At 43.2% G+C, this 17030-nt stretch overlaps 1 protein-coding gene and 1 pseudogene across 1 annotated transcript; one reads left to right on the forward strand and one right to left on the reverse strand.

Annotated features, from left to right (window-relative positions):
• Positions 1–561: 561 nt before the first annotated feature.
• On the reverse strand, positions 562–3556 carry LOC129356641 (beta-1,3-galactosyltransferase 1-like; annotated as a pseudogene).
• Positions 3557–8116: 4560 nt separating this feature from the next.
• On the forward strand, positions 8117–12480 carry LOC129356644 (microtubule-associated tyrosine carboxypeptidase-like). Its single transcript, XM_055026222.1, is given in 8 exon segments — positions 8117–8172; positions 9977–10625; positions 10694–10837; positions 10904–11036; positions 11117–11273; positions 11275–11420; positions 11862–11959; positions 12158–12480. Coding segments are annotated over 7 exon segments (1452 nt in total). The 5' UTR covers positions 8117–8172; positions 9977–10013; the 3' UTR covers positions 12320–12480.
• The last annotated feature ends 4550 nt before the right edge of the window (positions 12481–17030 follow it).

The raw sequence follows: 17030 nt of genomic DNA on the forward strand, positions 1-17030 counted from the left end.
TGTGTTTGTATTTTAGAATCATGCAGAGAAACAGAAGCGTTTAGAAAACCTGCTGACATGATGCAGTTGAGGCCTGGTCGCCGTGGCTCCGTGTTTATTCAGACATCCTGCAGGTTTGACACAACTTCTGTTTTAAATATCCTTCCACTGGACCCACCGGTCCTGACGCTCACCATATCAGTACCATACCAGTTTAGAGTGGAAATGTTAACCATGCTTTACTGGGAGCCTCCTAGTGTCTCTGCTGCAACTCCTGTAAAACCAGTTTGCATCACTTCCTCTGTTCTTTGGGTGGACTTTGGATGAAATTACAAAATTAAAAGTAGAAACAGAATGAAAGGACTTCAGAAGGTTTATGATTTTATAATTTAGAAAACCTGCCAACATGATTTTTTTAATTTCTGCTAACAGAAATTAGCCATAATAAAATATTTAGACCAAAAATATACAGATATTGCTTTAAAATCTTGTTTAAAATTTCCAGGAATGTAGCATGGAAGCTGCTTAGTTATCTAAAGTCATAAAAACTACAAATTATAGACAACTGAGCCAACATGCTTTTGGACTTTTTATTCAAAAACTTTTCTTTCAGTCTGTTTTTCTCCGGTCAGAAAATAGACTGTTTCACTAAAGTTTCTCCAGAATGTTTATCACAAACAAAAATTACAACCATGATCCCGAAAGTTAATCTGTAGAAGAAACAAAAAAAGAAAAAAAATCTGATTGAAATTAAAAAGGTTTGAGTCAATTTTTCAGATTGAAAAGGTTTGAGTCGATTCTTCTTGCAACCAAACAGGTTGCAAGAAGAGTCTGGAAAAATGTGGCAGAACCAGAACCAAACCAGGCGAGGCGGTATTTCCTCTAAACAAACAGAAACCGTTATATCAGAACTGAAAACATTAGCAGCAGTGTCTCTTGTTTCAATGCAAATAGTTTTTGCTCCATTTTCTTTGTGTCAACACTTCAATGTTATGTAAAGGACATTGGATTGTTTAAATAAACATAAAAATTATTTGAGCAAACCAGACAGAATTACCTCTAGTTTGGGGCCTAATAATAATGAAAATGGATAAGAACGAGTTACATCTACTTCATTTTTTAACCCTCTCAGGCTCAAATTACTTGAAAAGACTGTTTAAGTTGTTGCAAATCTGCAACACCTGCCTGGAGAGGGTTAAAATGTTCTCCTGTATAGTACCCTTAAGGAGGGACTTGGCCTGATCCAGATTTTCTGTTTGAACTGCTTCAATCACAGCTGTCCAAACTGTCAGAGGAATCTCAATACATGGAGCACATCTTGATCAACTCTTGGTGGAGCAGCCTCTCATCGGCTGCAAATATCCGCCTTTTCCATTTGAGCTTGATGTATTTTTTTTCAAAGTATTTTAACTGCAATCTACTTTTTATTTTCACTTAATTATTATTACAAAGTGTCTCTGCTGTTATCTGGCAACTCCACCCAGCTGGAGTTAAAATAACTGAAGATCTAAAATATTTTATCTGAAATTGTTCCACACTCAAAAACAGACTTTCAGTTTATGTCAAAGTGAGACTTCCTGTCTAAACAAAAGCTTTGTTGTTTCATCATTTTCTGTCTGCTGATCCTGACTTGTCCTGTGAACATGCACAGTACTTTGCGGCATAAATATTACCTCCTGTCATTATTTTAATAAATTATAATCAAATACTAAACATTTCATCAAATACTTACTTGATTTAACTGGCCAATAATAAAATTGGTTATAGACCTTATTCTAAATTATGCTTTTGACATAAATACTTTTTCTAATTAGTCATGTAAACACACAGTGTTCCTTTGTTTTAATTTGCTACCTTCTTCACCAATCAACAGTACCGACCCGGCTTTTTAAAGTCTCTCCAAATCCAAACACGGTCCATCTGTTGAAGAGTTGTGGTGGCGATAATCTTTGAGTATTCACAGCGACTGTATTTTATAGGAAAAACGTGGAAGAGGTTCCAACCTGGAGGATCTGTTGGAGGGATCCCCAGGTGTCTCATACATAAACCCAAATATGCATCTTCAATGTAAAGAGCTTTAACGTGTCTGGAAGCCTCAATGAGCTTTTTGGTAAGATCCAAAGACAAAATGTAGCCCAGACCCAAAGCATAGGGAGGGTAAACATCATCGCTGAAAATTTCACGAGGTAAGTACCATTTGGAGTCGGGATTCCTCAAGACTTGTCCTCCATGTGCCACCAGGCCGGTCATGTAGTTTGTCCTTGGAGCCTTGAGGAGCAAGCTGACCAGATTGGGAACATTTAGAAACATGTCTGAATCGATTTTCATGGCGTAAGCGGTGCTGGAGCAGTAGGAGTTCAGCCACTCCAGCATCACCATGGTCTTTATGGTCAGGTTCTTGTAGCAGTCCACAAAGTCTCCCTGGATGAGGTCGTGATGCTCGTTGCTCTCCTGCAGCAGCTGCTGGTGGACTTGCTCTGCATCGTCTCCAGTCTGCATCCCCAGCAGGAAGAGCAGCGCCACCACTTGGTTGTTCACCAGCTTCTCGCTTCCCAGCTGTTACGGATGACGTCGCGATGAGCTCGGTTGCGTGGAGCCACTTGTACGATCAGAACCACAAACGGGTTCTCCTGCTTACATTTCAGTTCCTGGTTGATAGTAAAGTGGTACTCATAGGGGTACTCCACCAAGTATGGTCCAGGAGACACATAAGGAGCCGCTGTCTGTTGGGCCGTCTGGGTTTCTAGCGTCTTCTTGGTGACCCCTGATGAAACTGTCTGCTGTTGAGTCGGTGTCTCCTGTGTTGTGGTGACGCTCGTAGTTTCAGGAAGTCCAGCAGTAGTGTTTCCATCTGGTAGCCCAGTAAATCCTGTGTTTTTGGAGCTGTTATCTTGTTTTCTGAACAGAGTCATCAGTCTCATTGAATGATTGTTCATCCACTCTTTGGGGTTCCACTCGGCCCCCGTGTTCCGGATGTTGGAGATGTAGAGAAAGAGCACAACTCCGAGAACTAGGAGTAAGAAAAGGCTGTGGCGGCGTGAGAAGCCAAAACATCTCCTGTTTTCTGCTGGTCTGACGTCATTCTCCATTTTCTGGCTTAAAAAAAGATTTAAAAATAAAATACTTTAGTTGTCAGTAAAAGTTAGTCAGCTGATTGAGTACATTTGTTAACAAACATAATGAAGTTGTGGCTTTCTGTTGTGTCATTAAATAAAGACTTCTGTTTTTATTTGCAACTAAAGGAGAAAGTCTTATTTTTTTGACAAACTAAGAAAGCAGCAGAACCATTTCAAGGAGCTGTATACCTTTGTCCCGCTGTAGCCGAGCCGCTCTCCGACGCGCTGCCCAGACTTTTACTTTGGACGTCAGTTTGAGTCCATTTGCAGATGGAAGTGTTGCTCCGTTAAAACATTTATTCCTCTGCTTCTGCATTCTGTGTCACCCAATGTGTGAGGATCACCTGTTCATGATGAGGCACCAGAGGTTCCATAAGCCAAGAGAAAAAGGTGAAATGTCAAAGATATTTTCCCTGTAGCTCTGCTCCTCAGGTAAGCATTTTGCTGGTAACCTACAGGTCTGCAGCCGCACCTTTGTTTGCTCTTTTCCCCGATACTCAGGAGCCTTTAGTAACGCCTCCCATTATCCGAGGCGGCTTATCTTTGTGCGACGTGTGCTGCTCTGCCGTTTGAGGGCGGTAAAGCAAGACATGATCCCGGAACTCAAGAGATGTTTTGCTGCTGACTCGTCAGACTCACTTACAGTAAATCCCCAGAAATATTCATTTCTAAATGAATACAAATGTGTATTTTAAAACAAACGTTCCTGTTTTATCCTGGGAAGTGTCTCCACCACAAGTTTTCTGAAATCATTCAGTTTGCATAGTAATGTCACAGTTTTTGTATCTCTTCTTCATTTCTGCAGTCGGTTTCGTAAGAATTTGTAAAAGTCAAAGAAAAATGTTGAAATTTGAGGAAGTTCCTGTTCCCCTTTTTTTTTTTTTTTTTTTTTTTTAGAAAGACTGCATGTGTAAGCAGTTTGTCCTGATGAGAACAACATGTAAAATAGTTTCTGCTGATGACACCCAAGTGCTCAGATGTCTGGGTTTTATCTGGCTTGGAGGAGCCGGATTTACCCCGGACAGGTCCAGACTTGTAACGCATTCAATGATAATAAAAAATCAGAGTGGAATTTTGAAGATTTTTGATTTTTATCAAGGCCTCCAACACAATAAGGTTCAGCCTTTGGGCTGCAGCCCTGCTGGGATGGCGGAGCCTGGCGGCTCTTCTGTAGGAGTGGCGCAGCAGACACAAGTCTCTGACCTGCTGCTTCAGTTTGGCTGATGTTTGACTTTCTTTGGTTACATTTTATCCAAGGTGTAACCAATGTTCCCTCTAATTTTTCATGTGTCTGGGTGTACACACAAGCTTCCTGGGCACACTGAGGACCACTGTGAGCATCATCAGTGTGCACGGCGTGGCCACGCACAAGTATCATAAATCTGGGATCATAGAAAGTTGCATGGCTTATTTAAAAAATCAAATTACGTCAGCAATTTTCATTCGTTTGCTTTTAATTTAAGTGATTTGCTCAATTAAAATAAAAAAAAGAAAAGAAAACATTGCTGTTCATGAGATGCATGCTATAAGTAAGAGTCCTGCTTCAGCCAGGGTGAGAAATGAGACATTACACCTTTCAGACATAAATGTTTGTTCATATTAAAACATTCACATTTTGCACAATGAAATGTTTTCTGTAGCTTGTGATGCAGTATAAATTCTTGTAAAATATTTAATTACAGTTATTTTCACGTCTGCCCTTCTCACTTCTCCAGTGGTTGTACACTTAGCCAAGGTTGATGGTCAGTCTGCTTCTTGCTTTATGTTGAATTCAGCATATTGACTATTAATGGCCTCCATAATCTGTGGGTGGAGGAGAATGGCCTCATACTTCTTTGCCAGTGTACAAATGTCTGCTTATCCATAGTCAAAAATCTGAACTCAACATTTCAATATCAAATGCAGACCATTCCTTTCATTTGATTTGATTCCATTTGATCTTAGAAGAAGTGCATTTCTTTTTTTTTACTTTGGCTTGGTGAGTGGATGTCCCACGTAGACATGATAAGGTGATGGCTTTCACGTTTCTTAACTCTACCGCACTATTCTCACCTGCACGGCCATATGACCAAGGGACGTAACCCACGTAACCCACGTACACACAGCGTGCGCTGATTGGCTGCGTAGCGAAAGTGAACCGTATCGTATCATTGGCTGGATTCCTGTCACTCACTGAGTTCGATCGCAAAGTAGTACGGAAAAAATTTTTTATTGGTCCATAGTCAAAACTGATGTCTGAGCTCAATGTCCACTTTACGTTGACTTTATTTTATGCGCTACATAGATTTTCTTGTGCGCTGAGAATATGTGAGCAGTGCGCGATTGCGCAGGCGCGCAGCTTAGAGGGAACATTGGGTGTAACCACAGTAAATACACATCTACGTATTCATTTTGCCTGAATTATGTGCTTGTTTCTATATTCTGCATCACATTTTTGACACCTACCTGCAGTTGATTCATTTCAGAGCCTATTATCTACTCCATAATCTTCCTTCTAAGAAGAAATACATTTTTTAAACAAATATTAGGGTAGCTTTCACTTGATTTCAGCTCAAGGTCAAGTTGGTAATTTTACCCAGATTTTGGCACCAAAGTGAGTCTTGAAAACAGTGGTGCTCACAAAACAAACTGAAATAGATACATAGATACATGTAGATGGAGCTGACAGCTAAATCAGCTTTAGATCAGTTGTTAAGTAGCTAATAAACCGTTAACAGTGTCCTCTTTTCAAAGTTTCTATTGTGGGAAGTTAATTATTGTAACTTTACAATAATAAAGTTGCAATTGTTTATCTTTAGTGAAAGCAAAAACTCTCGTAATGTGTTTATGACCATGTAAATAAATAACCTGACAGTGATGACAGTATTATGCAGCCAGCATCACAATACAAAGGTGAAGCATGAGTCACTACCTGTGTTTTTGGAGCTGTTATCTTGTTTTTTATCATATGTTTTTATATTACTGCTATTTACTTTGGCAGGTCCGGTTTCTGAGCAAACTGGTTTTGTTTGAGTCCCTCCCAGTTTTTGTCCGCACAGGTTTGACGTTCTTAGAATTGCAGAAGCAAAACACAGATTGCTTCTGCAAGAAGAGGCGCGGAGAATGAAAGGAGAATATAATTACTCCAACTTCCTACTAGCACTGCTGCTTTGCATTGGACAAATATATCCTCAGGAAATACAAATAAATTATTTCATTCGTCAAGAATAAATGTAGAGTAGCCTGTAGACTGCAGGTAGGCAGTCAAAAAAAAAAACACTGGAATAACATGAATGAGAACAAAAGACATGTTCTAATTCTAATTAGTGAATCGAAACTGAAAACGTAAAAATGTGAGGGGAAAAATGAAACAGTTTGAAAAATGATATGATTAATCCAAATTGAAAATGATTAGAGACTTATTTGTGAAATACTATCTGGGGAAGTTTTAGCCACAATGTGGAAATTTTCCACACAATGATTATAAGACTTAAAGGAGCAGTTTCCTGTAAAACCGACATTTATGTTTTAATTTTCTGTCATGTTGTGAAGTTATTTACTCATCAAAACATACCTTAAGTGTTGCTTTGATTCTTTCATATTAGTGAAACATTGCTTTGCTGGAATGGATGGTATTGGATGGTTTTTCAATGGTAAACATAGTGAAATTCTGTTTGTTTTGAGGATCCTCATGCGCTTTCATTTATTTTGAAATAACAAAACATGCAAATTTATCCTCTACTATATCATATATTGTCGCATATTATAAATAATCATAGTGGGAACTTTGGCCAAAAATGCCAGAGCCAAATATAAAACATAAAAACTTATGTGAGGCACGTTGGATGAGAAATTGGCATGAATGAACCAGAGAAGGGAACAAAAAAAATCCAGTAATCTGAAGAGAAAACAGTGAGCTTGACTACAGAATAACAATGCATGACGAAGTGAGGCGACACGGAACGGCTGCAGAATAGCGCAAAAGGCAGGGCATCAGTGAATAAGTAACACAAAGGAGATAAAAATGCAAAAAAATATGATAGGGATAGCATTCACTGTACCGTGATTTCATATCAAAGTAGAGAAAAAGGTTACAGAATATCAGTTTATACTTTACTGTTAGCTGTTCAGATAAAACTGTTAAAAAGGTCAAATAAAACAGAAGATGAAAGGCAGCAAAAGTAATGGGATGAAGAAAGGAAAGGAAAAGTTTTATAAAATCAGAAGGAAAATTTGGAGAAGTGAGAAAGGAGAGGAGACAATTATTTCACGACTCAGAACTGGGAAGACTGGACTTAATGGAACATTATTCATATCAGGGAAACAGCAGACTGGGAAAAGTGACTGTGGGAAAGCAGAGACAATGCAACATGCTATTTTCCATTGCAAGCTGAGAGAAATCTTTTCAATATGAAAATAAAAACGGACATCAGCTTCATCTCTATTGCAGGACTACAGCATCATGCTGCAGCATGACGTTATGGCCTGTTTTTAATGACGTATCATGTGAGCAAACTTATTCTTATGGGATTTTAATTGTGTTCCTTATTGAATGGAAATATCACAATTAAGAAATTCTGTTTTTTCAACATTAGCAAACATTGACAAAGGTTTGAGCACATTGTTGTGTATAATAATAAGAGCAGAATCTGTTGGCTTGATTTAATTAGTGTGAAACTTAGTTAGAATTATTTATTGGTTCATAAGACATCGGAATTGAAAAGGGGTGTACTTTCTATTTATTCTGACTACATTACTTGTATTTAATCTAGTGACCAAAAAATGTTAGCATAAAAACTAAACCAAGTTAAAACGAATCGCGAAACGGCTGTGGGTTCCGTGGCTGTACGCAATGACGCAACGGGAGCACGTCGTTCCAGGCGTGCTGCGTCATATCTTCCAACACATCCGCCGCTCGGTGGCCGGCTTCCAGCAGGCAGCCAGCCGCCCCAGGCCCCGCTCCTCCCTGAACCGTTATCCGCTAATCACCATCACCCCCGGTGGAAGCAAACGCGGCTCCGCCTCGGCCATGACTGGAAGGAGCCGCTGAGACCTTCCCATCCTCCGCCGGAGAGCCGGGACCTTAGTTTCTAGCGCGGTGAGTGTTTTCTGAGTGACTTTGTGGAGTTAAAAAACTGTCGTTGACGCTAAGCGGATGTGCTTCTGATCCGGAGCTCCTGCTGGGTGTTTCTGTTTGTTTCTCTGGCCGGTGGAGTTATTGTCCTGTGGAGGAAAAGCTGAGATTTGTCTCCGTTCCGGACAGTTTGTGGCCGGATGTCCTGGATTAATCAGCATGACATGAAGCCGCCGGAATCCTGCTCAACTTAACCCATTTATTCACCAGAAACACCAGAAAGTTCCTGAATCACAGCCATTCATTAACTCACCCACTCATTCATTCACTCCTTGCTAACTATTTAAACAAACTGAAGATATTATCCTGCTAGATCAACAAACTTCAACATGTTTTCTAGGATTTAGCTGAAGGTTAGCGTCTATAAACATCAGTTTTCAGGTTTTATCACAGATTCGCATCCTTATTTCCAACGGGACTTTGATTAGGCCATATTAAGGCAAAATCTGCTTACAATATTAACCATCCCATAATATCTAGGTTGGATGAAGCTCCACCATGTCTTCTGCAGCCTCTAAGCTAGGCCTGTCGATTACAAACCGCTGGACGACAAAATATCCCCGAAATTATTGCAATAAATGATAATATCGTTTTGAGACCATTTTCAGCTCATATATTGGTAATGACATAGTACTGGATGTACACAGACTCACAGATCAATAAACTTCAGTTTCTAAAGAACAGTTAACACTGGAGCTCAGATACATTTTAAACATCCAAAATAAAAAAAGATAAGGTTTTAAATGTGTTTTATTCTTTTTAAAACACATAAATGAAGTGGCTTCAGGCAATAACATGCTTATTTTCTTATTTGGAAAAGAACTGAACAATTTATTCGCATCTATAAAATGTTTATAATGAACAGAAAAGGCTTAAGAGGTCAGATGAAAAATCTGCAGAATTATTTTTTTACCTAATTAATGAAATTAATAAATAATTATGAGCTGCACCTTTGATCTGCTCGCTGAAGGAAAAGTTATTTTGTCGTCAATATTGGTTTTACTTTTATTTTGAAAAGTGGATTGAGCAGTTTTTATCTTTCAAACCAAATCAATCCTTGATAAAATAGTTTATTTTTCTTTTTTGCCTAAGTTGGTTTGTGTGCGAATTCAAGATGTCAGCTTGAGATTCACTGAGCCACCAAAAAGCACGGCGGTGGCAGCATCATGCAACGGTAGTATTTGTGGAGGTTTTAAATGGTTTTAAGTAACATTTTTAAAGCTGCAGTATGTAACTTTTATACAATAAAAAGTTTGTACATTATTAAACGTCACTGAGTTGTAACAGAATAATATGAGACTTACATAAAAAAAAGAGCTAATTGCAGAAATCCAGAGTTCAGTCAACCAATCGGAGCCAGGAGGAGGGTCTTACTGCTGTCAATCATTCCAGTGAACGCACCTCCCGCTTGCTCTCTGCTGTGCTATAAGCTAGTTAACATAGACACTAATTACGGCAGATAAACAATTTTCTGGAACAATAAATTGTTTCTCCGCCATTCGCACCTTTGCCAGCGTACAGGAGCATGATTGACAGCGCTAAGCCCCTCCCTCTGGCTCTGATTGGTTGTTTTAGGTCAGGATCTGGGCATTTCTTATTGGTAGATCAGAGTGGAGGTAGAGGAGATCGATCTTTTAACAGATTATTTGTCTCATATCACAGAGTCAGAACATAGTGAGAGTTTTATTAAATATGTAAAAATAAATATTCCAAAAGTCACAAGCTGCAGTTTTACAGTGAAATGATGGCTGTTCGTTTGGTCCCTCAGGTGTAAATGAGGCGGAGCCTGAGGCGCGGCGGTGGTGATGGTGTTGAACTCAGGTGAAGTCTTCATGGATCAGGTCGAGGCTGAAAGCGTCAGGGACCGGTCGGACGTCCGTCCAGATCCGCCCAGAACCGCCAAAGCCAGACGGAGCAGTGCGGCCAAGAAGGAGGCGGTGCCGTCCCAGAACGGGGTCGTGACCCCGAGGACCAGAGCGCCCGTCCGCCGGCCCCTCAGCATGGAGGTGACTCCGTCGCCGCGTCCCGCAGTGCTTCAGCCGCCGTGGCGCAGCGGTGCGGCCGCCCCGTCGCCCCGGGCTCGCAGCCTCACCAGCCCCGGCCTGTCGGCGGGCGGCTGGATGCGCCGCAGCGAGAGCTCCTGCTCCGTCAACTACACCGCAGGGCCGCGGGCCGGCGGACGCTTGCGTCCCGCCACCTCCCTGCCTCACATTGCCAAAGGGACGGTGGGCTCGGCGGCCCCCCCGCCGGCCCGACCCTGCCTGCTGGTCGCCCTGCGACCTTTGAACCTGGAGCAGGAGAAGCAGACGTTCTTCCAGTCCGACTATAAATACGAGCCGCAGTTCGAGTACGCGCAGCCCGAACCGCGGAGCGTTCTTGACAAGTACCGGGAGGGGTCGGGCCTCTTCGTGGAGCAGGTGGGTCCCACTCTGACCTTTGACCTCGACACAGCGACCCAGTTCTGATCGCCTCTGGTTGTCCGCAGGCCGTGGGGATCATGGAGTGCGTCCTGAGGAAGTTCGGCTCCTACGAGAACTTTGAGGAGGCGACAGGAGGCAGCGTCCTGCCCAAGAGTCAAGTCTGGGCGGCGGTCCGCAAATACCTGCAGAAGGAGGGCTGCGTGGGGGAGGTGAGGGCAGGCGGGACGGAGGAGTGGCTGTTACCTGTGCAGGTGTTTACCTGTGTGTGTTTGCAGGTGGTGGTGCGTCTCTCTGATGAGCTGCTGTCGCAGGCCGTCATGGTGGTGGAGAGCTGCCGTCCCACTCTGACCATCAACCTGGCCGGCGCTCGCCAGCACTGGCTGGAGGGGATGCTGCGGCACGAGATCGGTGTGTGCACACGCGCACACACACACACACACACACACACACAGAAGCAGCATATTTTCTATCCTCCTCCTCTTCCTCAGGAACCCACTACCTGCGCGGCGCCAACAACGCGCTGCAGCCCTGGGCGTCCGCCGAGGCGCGGCGGCAGCTAGGCCTGAAGCCGGCCAACCCGACGGAGGAGGGCCTGGCCAGCCTGCACAGCGTTCTGCTGAGGAAGCAGCCGCACCTGTGGCGCGCGGCTGCTCTACTACACCGTGTTCCACGCCGCCAGCATGAGCTTCAGCCGCCTCTTCGCCCACATCGCCCGCTTCGTCCACGACCCGGACGTCCGCTGGGAGTACTGCCTGCGTGCCAAGAGGGGTCAGACCGACACCGCGCAACCCGGTGAGTCATACACACACACACACAACACACACACACACACACACACACACACACACACACACACACACACACACACACACACACACACACACACACACACACACACACACACACACCTCCAGGTTTCAGGACCGACTGATGACCTTCACCTCAGCCAACCAGGAATAACGTTATGTTTGTTCGTACAGTAAGCTAACCGCTAACCTAAAACAGACTCATTCAGGCCCGACGGGGCAAAAAAACACCAACAGATTTTTAACGGTTTTCATCTCTAACGAGGAGCCGTTTGTTCAGACCTAAATGCAGAACGGGAGGAAACTTTAATTTTCTGCAGAAAGTCAGTCAAGAGCCTGAGAGACAAAACCCAGGGAACAATGGCTTAAGAAAAAACATTTATTTCATCTTTGTGTAGAAAATCCTGTCATCGTTGGTTTTTTTCAGGTTGCTTCAGCAAAGATCAAGTCTACCTGGACGGGATCCTGCGGATTCTTCGCCATCGGAGGAACATCGACTTTAAGATGCTGACGTCTCTAGGAAAGGTAAGCGACCGTATTATCTGACGCCTGAGATGAACTGAGACAAACGATCCAAAAGATGGAAAGAAAATAAATGACAGGAACCGAGTTTTGCGCCCTGAGTTCTGCTTGAAGGCATCAGTCTGTCCTGAAACCAAAAAATGCTTCATTTTGCTACGAAGATTTCTTTCTCAACATGTTTCCAACCTGTCTCCTCCGCAGGTGTCTTTCGAGGATGTGGAGCGTCTGCGTCCTCTGGCGGCCCTGAACCGGACCAGAATCCCTCACTTCATGCATGACCAGGCGCGTTACCTGCAGCACCTGGACCACATCGTGGCCGTCAACGAGCTGGACGACGCAACGCTGCAGCAGCTGCTGCCCTGAATCCCACGAAAGGTCACATCTTAACGGCGCTCTATGGGGAAAAATGTCGCATTGTAACAAAACTTGATAGGGAGTCGTAACGACTCTTTATGTGAAAAACCTGCCCAGCGATTTTATTGATTCCCACCAAAACTTGACAAGGAAAAACATTGTAACGTCACTTCCTGTGGAAAAACCCGTCCAGCGTTTTTATAAAACTTGAACGATCCAAACGGACGACACCTCCCTCGTTTTCACTCGGATGCATGGTTGTGCTGCGTTTCGCGCCGATGGATCGGTGCATTTAACTGCGCTCCCTTTATCAAGTTACCTCACTATTATCACTACGTAATCACCATTTATATGTAGACTCACATAATCATAGACGGCTTTATTTATGTTTCACTCGTTACGTTTTTGTAGGTTGCAAAAAGAACAAACTGAATGTCACTGGTTAGCTTTATGTTTGTTTTTGAAACGACGTTTTTATGCCTTAGATTGTTTGCATTTTTAAAAAGAACACCAAGGACACAACATTTAAAAACCAGAGGGGTTCGCAGTGACTGAGGTCATGAATCTTTAAAATACCAAGTGCCACTGGACTCAGCCGAGCGTTTCGCCCCAGGGTTTTAATTATCAGTGTTATTATGGAGCTAATCAGCGGCGTTGTCTTAATTGTGTCCTTGGTGAGCTTTCTTAGTTCGCTACTGTGAGTTCTCCCGCTGCAACAACCAAACTTTACTTTGTCTGGTTCAACATTTGGGATCTTTGGTGGACGTTTCCCAAAGATAACAGGGTTTTGGTGACTACCGCCTCTGAAAATCAGGACTTTTAAATCAAAAATATAATCCATTCAAACTTTAATCAATGCATTTGAAATAACCTTGAAAAGCAGATAAAAAGCTTAATGATATCTAGGAATACTAATCGATCACAGAGATTGGATTATGAAAGGTAAATTTTAACATTATTAGCTAAAAATAAGCTTTTTTGGTGAAAGGGAAAGAGAGTTTAAAAGATGAATGTTATTTATGGAAGTCAAAAATAATGGCATAAAGGAGACCTAGCAGACTGGCACCTTTCAGAGATTATAAAAAACTATTACTTGTAGTGTTGTTTCGCTCTAAAACTATCCCAAAATTAAACAGTGGTCACCAGAATATTAAAGTGTATGTTTATGAATTGGCCCTTATTTTATAAATATTGACAAAATCTTATAAACTGAGCTGTAGGAATCCGTCCAATTAAGCAGCTTAGATAAAAAAAGACTTTTCTCAAACACTTTAGTGAGTGTCGGAGTACTTCTCAGCCTCAGAGCCTCTAAAACCTGGACACTTTCACTTTTTCTTCACTTTTAATTTGTTCCTTAAAATTAGACATTATTTCTCTACACAGCTTGTGACTCACCTAGCAGCGGTCGGTAAGCTGAGCATGGACAGAATCTGGTCCTTGATGACATCACAGAGCTTTCTGGGGTTTTATGCAACAAGTCTGTTACATTCGTTGAGAGAGAGCTGGAGTTTGGTGAGAGATTGAGATAGTTTGCGATTTTAGCTAAATAGTTCTTCAAGTATCTGAGTTTGCTTTAGTATCCATTGCAAATCCAAGAAGCCATGAGCCACATTGCGAATCCAAAGCCTTGTGCGCTCCCGGTTTTTTCTGGGAACATGATCGCGCCGATGGTTGAAGAGTTTTTTTGGTCCATTTCATTGGATCAGACCCTGGATTTAGCCATGGGGAATCCTGATTGCGACACCAAGTCGTCCTTGAAGGAGCTGCTTTTAAACTTACTGAATGAATGTGGCAGCTTCATTCTCTGCAATATCCCTAAGAAGGGCATCAGATTCCAAGATGTGGACACGATCTTGGGAAATGTGCTGCTAACAACATTTGCAGACACCCTTCAGATTACAAGGAAGGTTCATCCCAAGAGTTTTGACTGTTTCAATGACTTATTTATTTCATATGTCAAAGAATTGTTGAAATCTGTCTGCTCCACGCAAGGTCCAGCAACTTCTGTGGCCGGCCACAAGTCTTGGTTCGGACGCAGTGGATTCAATCCTTCCACTTGCTCTCCAGCTGATAGAGGAATTGCTAGTGTGTTGCTGTAAAGAACATCGTCAGAGAGAACGAAAAGCTGCTAGAGAACAGCAACAGAGAGAAGAGCACCCAGGTGCCAGCTCTGATTTCCAAGCTGCAGAGGACGACATCATCAAAACTCCACAGAATACAGGAAACCTGGAACCAGGCATCCTTGAGAAATTAGACTCTGAAGTGGCAACAGACGAGACGTTATGACAGAAATCTTGTTTCTGAAAATCAGGAATCAGACTTGAAGATGGTGGATGAATTCATTTTGAGGAACTTTCAAAGACCATGCATATAAATGAGTTGATCTCTAAGGAAAGGGAATCAGATATAAAGATGGTGGATGAATTTATTTCTGAGGAGTTTTCAGATCTGACAAAAGCTGCTAATCTTATGATGAAGGAAAAGGAGTCATATCTGAAAATGATGGAAGACTTCATCTTTGAGGTGCTGCCAAAGGTCAGGGAAGTGAAAAAGTCAATCTCTGACCAACACCGTTTAGCGATCCCAGGTAATTCATTGGACGACCTTCCACCAATTGACAAACGAGAGTCTAGAGATGGAGCTGCTTCTCTTGCCATTGCTCAACAGAAGAAAAAAGCAGCTGGAGTCAAAATGGAGAACTGTCAAAATTACTGCAAAGAACAATGCAATAGAGATTCACCGACTCCAGGGAGGAAGAAGCAACAGTTCCAACAGTGGAAAACTTCATTTTAGAGGAATCGAAGCAGCCAAAAGGCAGACAGTTAGTTGATGCAGAGCAGGAGTCAGTGGTTACCACAAAGGTTGCTGAACCGCTGCCAGTCGCAGAGAAAGAGGAGCAGCAGTCATCTGAGGCTCCAATGGGAAGAGAAGCAGCAGGAGATGGAGCTGCTCCTCTTCCCATTGCACAACAGAAGAACAAAGCAGCTGGAGTCAAAACGGAGGACCTTGAAAATTACAGCAAAGAACAATGCAGTAGAGTTTCACCGGCTCCAGGGGATGAAGAAGGAACAGTTGATGAAGAGAAGGAGTCAATGGTTACCACAAAGGTTGCCGAACCGCTGCCAGTCATAGAGAGAAAGAGGAGCAGAAGTCATCTGAGGCTCCAGTGGGAGCAGCTCTCCCAGTAGAGAGCCCAGTGGAGAGCTGCTCCTCTCCAATAGGACGAGGAGCAGCTGGAGATCCAGCTGCACAACAGAAGAATAAAGCAGCTGGAGTCAAAGTGAAGAACCGTCAAAATGACAGCAAAGAACAATGCGATAGAGTTTCACTGGCACCAAGGGAAGGAACACTTCCAATAGTGAAAAACGGAATTTCAGAGGAATTGACTCACTCAAAAGGCAGACAGATAGTTGATGCAAAGCAGAAGTCAATGGTTACCACAAAGGTTGCTGAATCGCTGCCAGTCGCAGAGAAAGAGGAGCAGAAGTCATCCATCATGCTGCTTGTTAATGCAATTCTTATCAAGGTCATTCCAAAATCAAGGATACCATGCAAGTTCGAAGACCTCCAAGCCATCATAGAGAGGTTGTCTGAGAAATCTATGCCGAGGTAAAGGGTCAAGATCTAAAGAACATTCAAAGTAGTCTGAACAATCTCTGCAATGACATACTGAGAGCAGTCTCCAAAAAAATGGGCTGCTCAAAAAAGATGTTCTCTTAATGTTGGGTTTCAACAGTCAATGGTAGAGGAGCCATTCATTTCCATTTGCAAAGAGAAATAGTAAAACCAGCCAAAAAATCCAGCCGCATTAAATCTTCTGGGACTCTACATTCAAGATTCTTTTCAAGTCAAAATAATAATCAATCTGGAAATTATATTAATCACAGAGGAAAAGCAGCAGTAAGTTTATTGACCTGAAGTTCTTTGCGCTCGGACACTGGTGGAAGAGTGCGTGCTGAGAATCACTGTGAGTTTGGATGAGGGGCCAGACACAGCACAGCCTAAAGACCCCAATGATGAATGACAACTTTGGACTTGGTGTTCCTTTGCCCGGACGCGGGTCACCGGGGTCCCACTCTGGATTCAGGTCTGGAGGTGGGGCACGATGGCGAGCACCTGGTGGCCGAACTTTTACCCATGGGCTCAGCTCGAAGAGGAAGCATGGGTCCCCCAAACCATGAGGAGGCCAATGGGGTCAGGTGCAGTGTGGGATGGGTGGTGGCCAACAGCACCAGGACACCCTTGGCCACAGTTCGATGACCGACTTTGTCATCGTTTTATCGGATCTGCAACCGTATGTCTTGGACACTCGGGTGAAGAGAGGTGCGGAGCTGTCCACTAACCACTACTGGAAAAGGGTTAGAGTGCCTTCTCCGGGTGAGGGGGTGTCCTGCCCCAAGTGGAGGAGTTTTGAGTATCTTGGGAGCTTGTTCATAAATGAGGGACGAAGGGTGCAGGAGATCGACAGGCAGATTGGTGCAGCATCTGCCGTGAAGAGGATGCTGTACCGGTCCGTCATGGTGAGAGAGAGCTGAGCCAAAAGCGACACTCTCAATTCATCAGGAATCTACGTTTCCCACCCCATATATGGTCATGAGCTTTTGGTCATGACCAAAAGAATGAGATCTCGGATACAAGCAGCAAAATGAGTTTCCTCCATAGGGTGTATGGGCTCTCCCTTAGAGATGGGGTGACAAGCTCAGTCATCTGGGAGGGACTC

The sequence above is a fragment of the Poeciliopsis prolifica genome, unplaced genomic scaffold (assembly GCF_027474105.1).
Source record: "Poeciliopsis prolifica strain line A6 unplaced genomic scaffold, Auburn_PproV2 SCAFFOLD183, whole genome shotgun sequence".
Taxonomy (NCBI): domain Eukaryota; kingdom Metazoa; phylum Chordata; class Actinopteri; order Cyprinodontiformes; family Poeciliidae; genus Poeciliopsis; species Poeciliopsis prolifica.